Consider the following 11,110-nt stretch of genomic DNA (forward strand, 5'->3'; position numbering starts at 1 on the left):
ATGGGGAGGGATGCAGGGGAGCCTGTGAGGCAGGAGAACCAGACCCCGTGCGTGAGGGCCTGCCCCGGTGCCCCCCCCCCCCCCCCCCCCCAGCCCACCGAAGCCCCCCCAGCCCCAGCCGGTGACCCCCCGCTCTGCCAGAAGCAGCCCCCAGATGGGGTCACGACTGCGGCGCTGTGCAAAAAGGCCACGCTGCTGCGACAGAGACCGGGCGAGTGTTGCAGGAGCAGTGTTGGGGGACAGGACACGGGTGGGGGGCCACACGCAGTGGGGGCTTCCACGAGCAGCAGCGAGCAACCGCGAGAGTGGGGGGGGACCAGCAGCGTGCAGGACCCCTGCCGTAGTGTCACACACGGGCACTGCCCTTAACTCCCCCCCCCCTCTTTCCCCCCAACCCCTTGGCCCTGTCCTTCACTGTGCTAAAGTGTGTCCCATGGAGCAGGGGGAACAAAACCAAGTGGTATTTCCCCCACGCCAGCAGCATCCAAGCAGGTAGTGTCCAACCAGGCAGGGCCATGCACGGTGGCTGCCGGCAGCCCCCCCAGGGCAGGACCCCCCCCCCCCCCAGCTCCCGGCTCTCCTCCCGCACACCCTGCCCAGCCCTTTGGGAGCGCGTGGAGATGGAGAGAAATCCAGGGCAGCCTCAGCCCCGTCCTGGCACCCTTGCCCTTCCTGGCAGAGCCCGTTCCTCCGGCTCCGCTGGCGCGCTCGCGGCAGAGCCGGGGCCACGGGCTGGGAGCCTGCAGAGCCCACGCCTGGGGCTGGGCCCTCCCTAGGGCTCTGCCTCGGCCACGGAGTCCTGGAAGAGGGACTGCTTCCGCAGGCTGAGCCGGGCGCACTTGGGGCACGTGGTGGAGTTGTCGTAGTAGCAGTCCCTGCGGGGAAGGGACGCGTCAGGGAACGCCGGGAAGGGCCCCGGAGCTGCCCGGCCCCCCCTGCCGCAGCGCCCGAGGGGAACGCAGCGAGGCACCGGCACCCGCCGTACCTGTGGAAGACGGCGGAGCAGTCGGTGCACACCGAGGTGTGGCTGTCGAAGGGGAAAAGCACGTCGCCCTCCTTGCAGAGCTCGCACACGAAGCCTTTCGCCTGGCAGCGCTGCGGCGAGAGGGGGCAGAGGGGCTCTGGTACCTGGGTGCTTGGCAGGGACCCCCAAAGACCCCCCCACACACACCCTCCACGTGGCTCTGGCCCCACGGGGCCGTGCCCAAAGCCACCCCGCTCACCTCGCAGTCCAGCTTGATGTGCTTGGCGAAGAGGGTGTGGATCTCGGTCAGGGAGCAGCTCAGGCGCCCGGCCTCAATGTCGATGAGGTCCTGCAGCGAGTACATCTCGTCGTTCTCCACAAAGTGCTGCCGGTCCTGCAGCTGTGGGCGGGCAGACGTCAGCGCTGCGCCCGTCACCGCCGTGCCCACGCGCCCGGGGGCCTCCCTGGCCTCGGCCTCCCTCCCTCCCGCTGAGGCCAGGCCTGACCTGCAGCAGCAGCCGTGCCTCCATCGCCTCCTTGCAGGTGATGAAGTACGGCTTCATCAGCAGGATGTCCTGGCGCAGCTTCTGCGGGTGGGCGCGGGGGGACAGGGACAGGGAGGAGACAGGAAGAGGTGGTGGCAGGGGCAGGATGGAGACAGGGACAGGGATGAGATTGAGGTAATGGTGTGGGAGCGGGAGAGGATATGGGGACAGGAACAGGTTGGGGACAGGGACAAGGCCACGCTGGGTCAGCCCCAGCCCTGCAGCAGTTCAGGTACCCCCACACCTCCAGTCAGCGCCGCCCCCCACCTTGCCCTGCTCCCCCTTCCCAGCCCCCAGCAGGCGCTGCTGGCCCCAGCCCCCTCCCCACTTAATGCCATCCCTCCCACCAGCCCCATCCTGGGGTCCCCGTCCCCCCCCCAGCCCCTGCCCGCCCGCGGCCCCACCGCGCTCACCCGGATCTCCACCAGCTCCTCCACGTAGTTGAAGAGCAGGGGGTTGATCTCCCGCAGCTTCAGCACGGGCCGCGACACCATCAGCGCCAGGTACCGCATGCTGCAGCGCGACACCTGCGTGCCCGCCACCGTCACCCTGCGCCCAGGGACACTGGGGCCTCCCAGTCCCCACGGACCAGGGAGCTGGCCCCCCCCAGGACCCCATAACAGAGTCACAGCCCCCCAAGTGGCCTCCACCCAGGGACGCAGCCCCCAGGGACCCCTGCCCGGGGACATGCCCTCCCGAGTGATCCCCCCCAAGAGACCCCGCGGCCCCCACCAGCACCACGGGCACCTTGCGGGGCTCAAAGTCCCAGTTGTGGATGGCGCGGGCGGGGACGACGGCCAGGTCGTTCCAGTGGCAGCTGCTGCAGTAGTAGAGGCCGGTGTAGTCGCACTGCCGGGCCTCACTGGGCACCCCCCCTGCGGCGGCACACGCGTCGGTACCGGCACCCGCAGCCACACCGGCACCGCCGCCGCACCCCGGGATGCGCAGAGCACCCAGAGGGCGATGCTGGGGTCCCAGACCCAGCCCCCCACAGCCCCAGAGCCCCCACCTCCAGCTCTCCCCAGCCCCACGCAGCCCCCAGAGCCCCAACGCCCCCCTCCCACAGCCCCCCGGCGCCTTACGGAGGGCGATGGGTGCCCGGCACTCGGCGCAGCGGTAGTCCTGGCTGTCCAGCCCGCTCTCAGGGCAGATGCTGAGCTGGTACTCGGCCTGGTGGCTCACCTTGGACCTGACGCAGGGCTTGGTGACCAGGGGCAGGCACTTGCTGTGGCACCGGTAGTAGCACCCTGCGGGCAGGCGGCCGTCAGCGTGGGGCCGGGGAGGGGACGTGGCGGGGGGGGGGTGTCTGGGCCCCCGACCCACCTGTGCAGGTGTACCAGGTCTGGATGAGCCCCCAGATGATGGTGCTGCACTTGTCGCACGTCTGCTTGACGCTCTTGCTCTTCTCCTTGTAGAAGCGGTGCTCCAGCACCACGCGGATGTTGGGCTCCTCCTCGTCGGGGTCCTGCGGGCGGCGGGGGTCAGTGTGGGCCTGCCCAGAGCCACAGACTCCCACCCTGGGACCTTCAGGACGCCCCCCAGACCCCCAGAACCCCACTCTCTAGGGCCCCCAGGGCCCTCAGGACCCCCCCAGAACCCTCAGAACCCCCCCTCCAGGGCCCCCAGGACCCCCCCAGCACCCGCAGGACCCCCCTCGGACCCTCAGGCCCTCTCTCCAGAACCCCTGGGACCCTCAGGACCCCCCCAGGACCCTCAGAACCCCTCTCCAGGGCCCCCAGGACCCTCAGGACCCCCTCTCCAGGGCCCCCAGGACCCCCCCGGACCCCCCCCGGACCCTCAGAACCCCTCTCCAGGGCCCCCAGGACCCTCAGGACCCCCTCTCCAGGGCCCCCAGGACCCCCCCGGACCCTCAGAACCCCTCTCCAGGGCCCCCAGGACCCTCAGGACTCCCTCTCCAGGGCCCCCAGGACCCTCCCGGACCCTCAGGACCCCCCCCGGACCCTCAGAACCCCTCTCCAGGGCCCCCAGGACCCTCAGGACCCCCTCTCCAGGGCCCCCAGGACCCCTTCTCCAGGGCCCTCAGGACCCCCTCAGGACCCCCGGAACCCTCAGGACCCCCGCAGGACACCCAACCCCCTGCTCCAACCCCCCGCCCCCCCCCCCCCCCGGAGCCCCCGGCCGCACCTGCAGCTCCTGCAGCTTGAGCCGGAGGTGGATGAGGCGCACCACGGCGTCCTTCTGCCGCTCCGAGTGCTCGGGCAGCGCCAGGATGGCCCGCTTGCACTCCTCGATGGCGCGGCGCAGCTGCCGCACGTCGGGCGCCAGGATCAGGCCCTGCGGGACGGGACGGGACGGGACGGGGGGAGCGGGGGGCTGCAGCCCCCGGTCCCCGACCCCCCCAGCCCCCGCTCCCCGACCGCCCCACTCACCACGGGCCGCGAGAAGTGGTCCTCGGCCAGCCCCAGGTCCATGGGGCGCTCCGGGCTCTCGGCGTCCCCCGGGCACGGCTCCGGCCGCCGGGCAGCCGGCGGGGGGGCACCGGGGGGCGGCTCCTCGGGTCCCCCCCCGGCGGGAGGCTCGGGGCCCTTGTTGAAGGGGTTGAGGTGAGCCTGCCGGAACCGGGCCAGCTTCTCGTCGTACGCCATCGCCGCACCGCCACCGGCACCGCACCGGCACCGGCACGGCACCGCACCGGCTGAGCGCCGCCCCCGGTACCGGCCCCGCCCGCGGCGTGGGGGCGGGGCCCCCCCTCGCCACTCCCCCCTCCTGCCCCCCCTGGCGGCCGGCGGAGTGCGCAGCGCCCGGGGGGGGGACGGGGGGGAGCCGGCCCTATAAGCGAGCCCCCAGCCCCACCCCGGCCCCCCGCCGCAGGGGGACCCAACACCCCCAGAGCCCCCGGGGGGGGCTGAGCCTTGCTGCCCCCGAGTCGGGCCCTATCCCCCACCCGGGGCTGTGTCCCCCCCCGGCCATCAGCTGGGACAAGGGACAGCAGGGGGCGCCCCCGGGGCATTGTCCGGGGGGTGACAATGGCTGGGGCACGGCCCCGACCACCCCCCCCACACCACCACCACCAGCCGGGCCTCCCCCCCCCCCCAGCAGACACAGACAGGGAAGGAACCGGACAGCAATAAATTTATTGAGTATTCCAAAAAAAATATTAGACACGAACCAGTAAAAAACGAAAAGGGGGAGGGGGGGAGGCCAGGGGGGTCACGGGAGGGGCCGAGCTAACGCAGGGCGGGGGAGGGGGGGAGCAGACACCGAAGGGGCGAGGCCGGGGCCCCCCCCGGGAAGCAGCGGGGCCGGGGGACGATGGCGAGCGGGGCCGGCATCACTTGGCGCCCTGCGCCTCCGACTCCTCCTCGTCGTCCTCGTACATCTCGCCTTCCTCCTCGGCCGTGGCGTCCTGGTACTGCTGGTACTCGGACACCAGGTCGTTCATGTTGCTCTCGGCCTCGGTGAACTCCATCTCGTCCATGCCCTCGCCCGTGTACCAGTGCAGGAAGGCCTTGCGGCGGAACATGGCCGTGAACTGCTCCGAGATGCGCTTGAAGAGCTCCTGGATGGCCGTGCTGTTGCCGATGAAGGTGGAGGACATCTTCAGCCCCCGGGGCGGGATGTCGCAGACGGCCACCTTGACGTTGTTGGGGATCCACTCCACGAAGTAGGAGCTGTTCTTGCTCTGGATGGCCAGCATCTGCTCGTCCACCTCCTTCATGGACATGCGGCCGCGGAAGACGGTGGCCACGGTGAGGTAGCGGCCGTGGCGCGGGTCGCAGGCGGCCATCATGTTCTTGGCATCAAACATCTGCTGGGTGAGCTCGGGGACGGTGAGGGCGCGGTACTGCTGGGACCCGCGGGCCGTCAGGGGGGCGAAGCCGGGCATGAAGAAGTGGAGGCGTGGGAAGGGCACCATGTTGACCGCCAGCTTGCGCAGGTCAGCGTTGAGCTGCCCGGGGAAGCGCAGGGAGGTGGTGACGCCGCTCATGGTGGCAGAGACGAGGTGGTTGAGGTCGCCATAGGTGGGGGTGGCCAGCTTGAGCGTGCGGAAGCAGATGTCGTAGAGCGCCTCGTTGTCGATGCAGTAGGTCTCATCCGTGTTCTCCACCAGCTGGTGGATGGAGAGGGTGGCGTTGTAGGGCTCCACCACCGTGTCCGACACCTTGGGGGATGGCACCACGCTGAAAGTGTTCATGATGCGGTCGGGGTACTCCTCGCGCACCTTGCTGATCAGCAGGGTGCCCATGCCCGAGCCCGTGCCACCACCCAGCGAGTGGGTGAGCTGGAAGCCCTGCAGGCAGTCGCAGTTTTCGCACTCCTTCCGCACCACGTCCAGCACCGAGTCCACCAGCTCGGCCCCTTCTGTGTAGTGCCCCTTGGCCCAGTTATTGCCGGCCCCACTCTGACCTGCGAGGGAAAGGGGGGAGGAAAAAAAAAAAAACAAACAAACAAAAGACATGATGGGTGCTGGGGGGGGACACGGCACCGAGATCTGATTCTGGGACAGGGTGGGGAGCGGGAGCCGCCGGGCTCGGCGCCGTGAGGACGCACCCACAGACGGCCCCGGGGCCGGACAGGTGAGGGACGCGGCCCCGCCGGCGCTGCCCATCCCGGCCCCCCCAGCCCGCGGCACAGGGCGTGGCCGCCTACCGAAAATGAAGTTGTCGGGGCGGAAGAGGTGCCCGAAGGCACCCGAGCGCACGCTGTCCATCGTCCCCGGCTCCAGGTCCACCAGGATGGCGCGAGGCACGTACTTGTGAGCTGCGGAGAGACCTCGTGCTGGAGGGGACCCGACGCCGCCCCGGCCCCCCCGGGGTCGCACTCATTGTCCTCAAGCCTCAGGGGCTCACGGGGCTGGGTGCATGTGTTGGTCCCCCAGACAAAAGGCTCCCCACTGGGCTGGGTGCATATGTCCATATCTCCCCCCCAGGGTCCCATGGGGCTGGCACACCCATGTCAACCCCCCTCTTCCCCCCCAAAAATCCATAAGGTCCCACGCAGCTGGGTGCACACGCCCATCCCACCCCAAACCACAGGGTCTCACAGAGCTCATTTTCCCCCTGTCCCCCCCAAACCATAGGGTCCCCATGGGGCTGGGTGCATGTATCTGTCCCCCCCGCCCCGCAGGGTCCCTGCAGGGGGTGGCAGCACCGGGATGGAGGGAGGGGGGACACAAAGGCGATGGGGTAGCGGTGCCCCGGTCCCCGGGGGCTTACAGGAGGCCTCATTGTAGTAGACGCTGATGCGCTCCAGCTGCAGGTCCGAGTCGCCCACGTAGTTGCCGCTGGGGTCTATGCCGTGCTCATCGCTGATCACCTCCCAGAACTGGGGGGGGGGGGGGCACGGCCTCAGCGGGGGCGGCGGCCCCGTGCCGTGATCGTGTCCCCCCCGCCTCCCTGGGACCTCCCCCGGGACCGGCACCGGGGCTGCCGCAGCCCGGGACCCCCGGGAGGGGGCTCAGCACCGGGGGTGGGTGGGGAAACACCGGGTGGGGGGGATCCCGCCCCCGCCCCGCATCCCGGGGTGCCCCCAGGGGGTATGGGGGGGGGGGGGGGGGGGGGCAGGGGGCGGCGGGGCCCCTCCCGGTACCGGGTCCGCCGCGGGGGCGGGCGCTGTCCGCGGTGCTGAAGGGCGGCGGCGGGGCCGGGCGGCGGCGGCGGACAAAGGAGCGGGGCGGGGCCCTTTGTCCGCCCGGTGCGGCGGAAGGAGGAGGAGGAGGAGGGGGGGGGGTGGCGGCGGCGGGGGGGGGGGGGAGGGGGGTCTTTGTCCGCCGCTCCGCAGCGCCGGGGCGGGGCCGGTGCCGGTGCCGCCGTTACCTTGGCGCCGATCTGGTTGCCGCACTGCCCCGCCTGGATGTGGACGATCTCCCTCATGGTGCGGCCGGGCCGGGAGCGCAGCGGGAGCGGAGCGGGACCGGCAGCGGAGCGGCACCGGCAGCGCGGGGGGCGGCCCCGCCGCCGCCGCCGCCTTTATAGGGGCCGCGCGCCGCACCGGGCCGGGCGCTGACGTCACCGCCGCGCCGCGGCCAATCAGCGCCCGCCGCCGCAGCCCTGCAACAGCCCTGCGGCACCGGCACCGCCGCCCGGCACCGGCACGGCTCGGTCCGGCACGGCCCGATATGGCCCGATATGGCCCGGTCCGGTCCGGCCCGGCCCGGTATGGCCCGGCCCGGCCCGGCCGCGCCGTGCTCAGCCCGGCCCGGTGCCGCGGCACCGCCCAACCGGAGCATCCCCGGTACCGGGGGTCGTTGACACACGAACACCCCCCCACACACCCACACCCACACACACGCGGGGGGGGAGTTGGGGAGGGGTCCCCGCAGCCGCTGGGGGGGGAGGGGAGGCGGCACGCCCACCCGGCCACGCGTGGGGGGACCCCGGCCCCCGCGGGGGGAGCACGGGCCCCGCCCGCCCCCGCGGGGATTGGGGCTCCACCGGCAACCGAACCCGGTCCGAGCATCCCCGGGGCAGCGGGAGCCCGGCCCGAATCCTGCCCGGGGGGCTCCGTCGGGGCCGGGGGGCTCCGTCCCGGCTCCGGGCCCCCCCGCGGGCCGGCAGCGTGCGCGGCCGCAGAACAAAGGCGGCGGCGGCGCGGGGCTGCCTTTGTCCCGCCCGGGGGCGGCCGCGCTCCGCAGCCCCCCGCTCCAGCGCCCCCCGGGGCGGCCGGGACCCCCCCCCCAATCCCCGCCGGTGCCGGGAGCGGGCCGGAACCGGTGCCCGCGGTCCCGGTAACGGGAAGCGATGGGTCCGCGGATAAAGGGCGGGTGCGGGCGGGGGCAGCCCGCACGGAGGCTCCCGGTGCCCCGCGGCGCTCGGGGCCACACGGCGGTGCCAGGCAGAGCATCACTGCAAAGAGCCTTTATTCGGTACCGCGAGGCCGGGCAGCCCCCCGGCACCCAGCCCGGTCGGGGCACCAGGAGGAACGCCCCATGGCGCGTCTGTCCGTCCATCTGTCCATCCGTCTGTCCGTGCCGGTGCCTACCAGGAGCACAGCACCACCTCCCGCAGCGTCCGCCGGAGCTCCCGGCTCCGGAAGGCGTAGATGAGGGGGTCGACCACCGAGTTGCAGATGATGAGGATGAGGAAGAGGTTGAAGTAGCCGAAGAAGCAGGTGCAGAAGGGGTTGGTGGGGCAGGTGACGATGAGGATGAGGTGGAAGAAGAAGGGCCCCCAGCAGACGAAGAAGACGCCCAGCAGGATGGTGAGCGTCACGGCTCCCTTCAGGCTGCTGGTGTGGTAGACGGTCAGGTGCTTCTGCTGGCTGGAGATGCTGCGCAGGTGGTGGCGGGCCAGGGCGAACATGTGGATGTAGAGCACCAGCATGAGGATCAGCATGAAGAGGAAGAAGCTGATGAGGCAGAGGAGGATGGCGTTGTTGCGGTAGTAGGTGATGAAGATGGTGCTGGAGACGGTGCTGGCCAGCCAGACGCTGGCCATAGTCACCACGGCCCGCTGCAGCGTCATGATGCTGTGGTAGCGCAGGGCGTAGAAGATGGTGATGTAGCGGTCCACGGCGATCACCCCTAGGAAGGAGAGGGAGGACACGACGGAGCTGCAGATGAGCATGTCGATGATGTTGTCCATGTGGCGGATGATGCTGGCGCGGATCACCAGCACGCCATGCTCCATCAGCAGCATGAAGAGCGTCTCCGCCAGGTTGCTGACGCTCACCAGCATGTCGGAGACGGCCAGGCAACAAATGAAGTAGTACATGGGCGAGTGCAGGTTCCTGTTCTTGAGGATGGCGGCCACCACCAGCAGGTTCTCCACCAGGCTCACCAGCCCCAGCATGAGGAAGAGTTCGTTGGGCACATTGAACCCCTGGCACCAGGCGCCGCCAGCCCCGGCCGTGGCGTTGCTCTGGTTGCCCTCGCTGGCGTTCCAGGGCTCACGGAGCAGGCGCAGGGGGGCCAATGTTGACATGGCCCCGACCTCAGCCCCGGGGGCTCCCTGGATGGTGGCCGTGGCTCCAGGGCCCCCCACAGCACCTGCAGGCCCCCTGAGTGCCCGGCTGGCCCCGCCAGCAGTCCTGCAGCACCCAGCTGTGAGGTCAAGAGGACATGGGCACCGCGGCGCCCTGAGCGCGGGGGAGATGGGGAAGGGCCCCCCCACCCCACCAGCGTCCCACTGGTGTCGCAGCCGCCCTCCTTGCCAGCCCTTCCTGGCGTCCTCAGAGCTCAGCAAGGGCTCGGCGGCAGTTATGGGGAAGAAAGGGCCCTTTCTCTGCACCACTTTAAAGCCGTCTCCCTCAGCTCCTCCTCCCGAGGAGGGTGGGCACACACATGACAGCCTGTGCCCCAGCAGATGGGGCAGCCGCCACCGAGGCTGGGGCTGCCGGACCCCGGCACTGCCCTGGGGCACTGCGCACCCTGGGGTCCCTGCGCACCCTGGGGGCCATACACCACGGCCTCCACGTGCCATAGGGGTGTTCTGCTCCCTGCGGGTGCCAAGTGTGCTGGGGGACCATGCACACTGGGGTTCCCATGCTCCCTGGGGTCCTGCATGCCCCGGAGCTTCCACATGCCTTGGGGACCCCAGCGGGACCGTCCCCACAGCCGGGGCAGTGCGAGGGACGGAACTCACCCACGGCCATGGACGTGTCCCCCTGCTGCACCCAGGTGCTGCGTTGCAGAGCAGTGACATGTCCCCTGGGGACTGTCAAAGGCACAATTGAGCACAGTCCCACACTGTGGCCAGCTTGCGGCCTCTCTCACAGCCCGGTGCCACAGCAAGCCCAGGCGGGCTGGGGGACGCGGGACCCATCTGACCATCACGTGCCTTTGGCTGGCTGTTGATGCCCAGAGCTGCTCAGCCACCAAAGAGCCATTCAGGGCTCCATGAACAGGCCGTTCACACCCAATGCTTCCGCTCCTTCCTGCGGGGCGCCGGGGCCTGCCCGGGGCTCAGAGCTGCCCCCGGTCCCATGTGCGTGGAAGCAGCTGCGTGCAGGGCTGGTGCCCGTGCTCAGTAGGGAGCAGAAGACATTTTAACACCCTAGCTAATGAGAACCGCCTGCTGAGCTGAGGTCAGTACGCACACATCCCCGGTGCTGGGCTGGGAGCAGCGAGGCTGCGGCAGGAGCCTGCTCCCACGATCGAGGCCACGGCCTGGGGACACCCATGGATGGGCACGGACCAGCCCACGAGCCCCAGCCCTGATCCCTGGCACGGGCTGGGGTCAAGCACCCGCAGCAGTACCCAGCTGGAGCAGCCTCGCTCGGCGCCAGCCACCTGGGCAGACGGCGTCCCCGGCACCTCCCACGCCTCGCGGGCAGGATCAGCCCAGGCCGCGGGGAAACGTGAGCGGGAGGAATCCGGACCAGCAGACACCGGCTTCCCCGCCCGGTACGCGTGGTGAATTCTGGCTTTGTCAACACAGGCTTTGGGAGCAGAGCTGCAAAATGCCGAGTCTGCAGCTCCGAGCACCGCGAGCGCGGGGCGCAGCCGGGGCTCAGCTCCTGCAGGGATGTGCCAGGGGCAGGATGGGGCCAGGGCCAGCCCCAGGCGGGAAGCTCAGCCTGCAGGGAGCCCGGCTGCAGCATGGCCACAGTGGGAGGAGGGGGATTTGTTCCGGGCAGCGCAGCCTGGCTCAGCACTGGAGCCACGCACACCGTTACACAGCAGAAATGAAAGAGCTTTGTG

The 11,110-nt window shown here is 70.8% G+C and overlaps 2 protein-coding genes across 2 annotated transcripts; both read right to left on the reverse strand.

Moving 5' to 3' along the window:
• Positions 1-206: 206 nt before the first annotated feature.
• Positions 207-4,180, reverse strand: DEF8 (differentially expressed in FDCP 8 homolog). Its single transcript, XM_035566238.2, has 10 exons — positions 3,900-4,180; positions 3,655-3,804; positions 2,833-2,974; positions 2,592-2,756; positions 2,257-2,384; positions 1,923-2,036; positions 1,471-1,551; positions 1,224-1,364; positions 986-1,095; positions 207-875 (listed from the first exon to the last, which is right to left on the reverse strand). Exons 1-10 carry the CDS (start codon positions 4,113-4,115, stop codon positions 773-775), a joined length of 1,350 nt encoding a protein of 449 aa, XP_035422131.1. The 5' UTR covers positions 4,116-4,180; the 3' UTR covers positions 207-772.
• A 404-nt stretch (positions 4,181-4,584) lies between these two features.
• Positions 4,585-9,392, reverse strand: TUBB3 (tubulin beta 3 class III). The gene is made up of 5 exons (XM_035566225.1): positions 8,452-9,392; positions 7,287-7,437; positions 6,687-6,795; positions 6,121-6,231; positions 4,585-5,877 (listed from the first exon to the last, which is right to left on the reverse strand). The coding sequence occupies exons 1-5, from the start codon at positions 9,390-9,392 to the stop codon at positions 4,802-4,804; spliced, it is 2,388 nt and encodes a 795-aa protein (XP_035422118.1). The 3' UTR covers positions 4,585-4,801.
• Positions 9,393-11,110: the final 1,718 nt, after the last annotated feature.

This window comes from Cygnus atratus, chromosome 12, assembly GCF_013377495.2.
Source record: "Cygnus atratus isolate AKBS03 ecotype Queensland, Australia chromosome 12, CAtr_DNAZoo_HiC_assembly, whole genome shotgun sequence".
NCBI classification, from domain to species: Eukaryota; Metazoa; Chordata; class Aves; order Anseriformes; family Anatidae; genus Cygnus; species Cygnus atratus.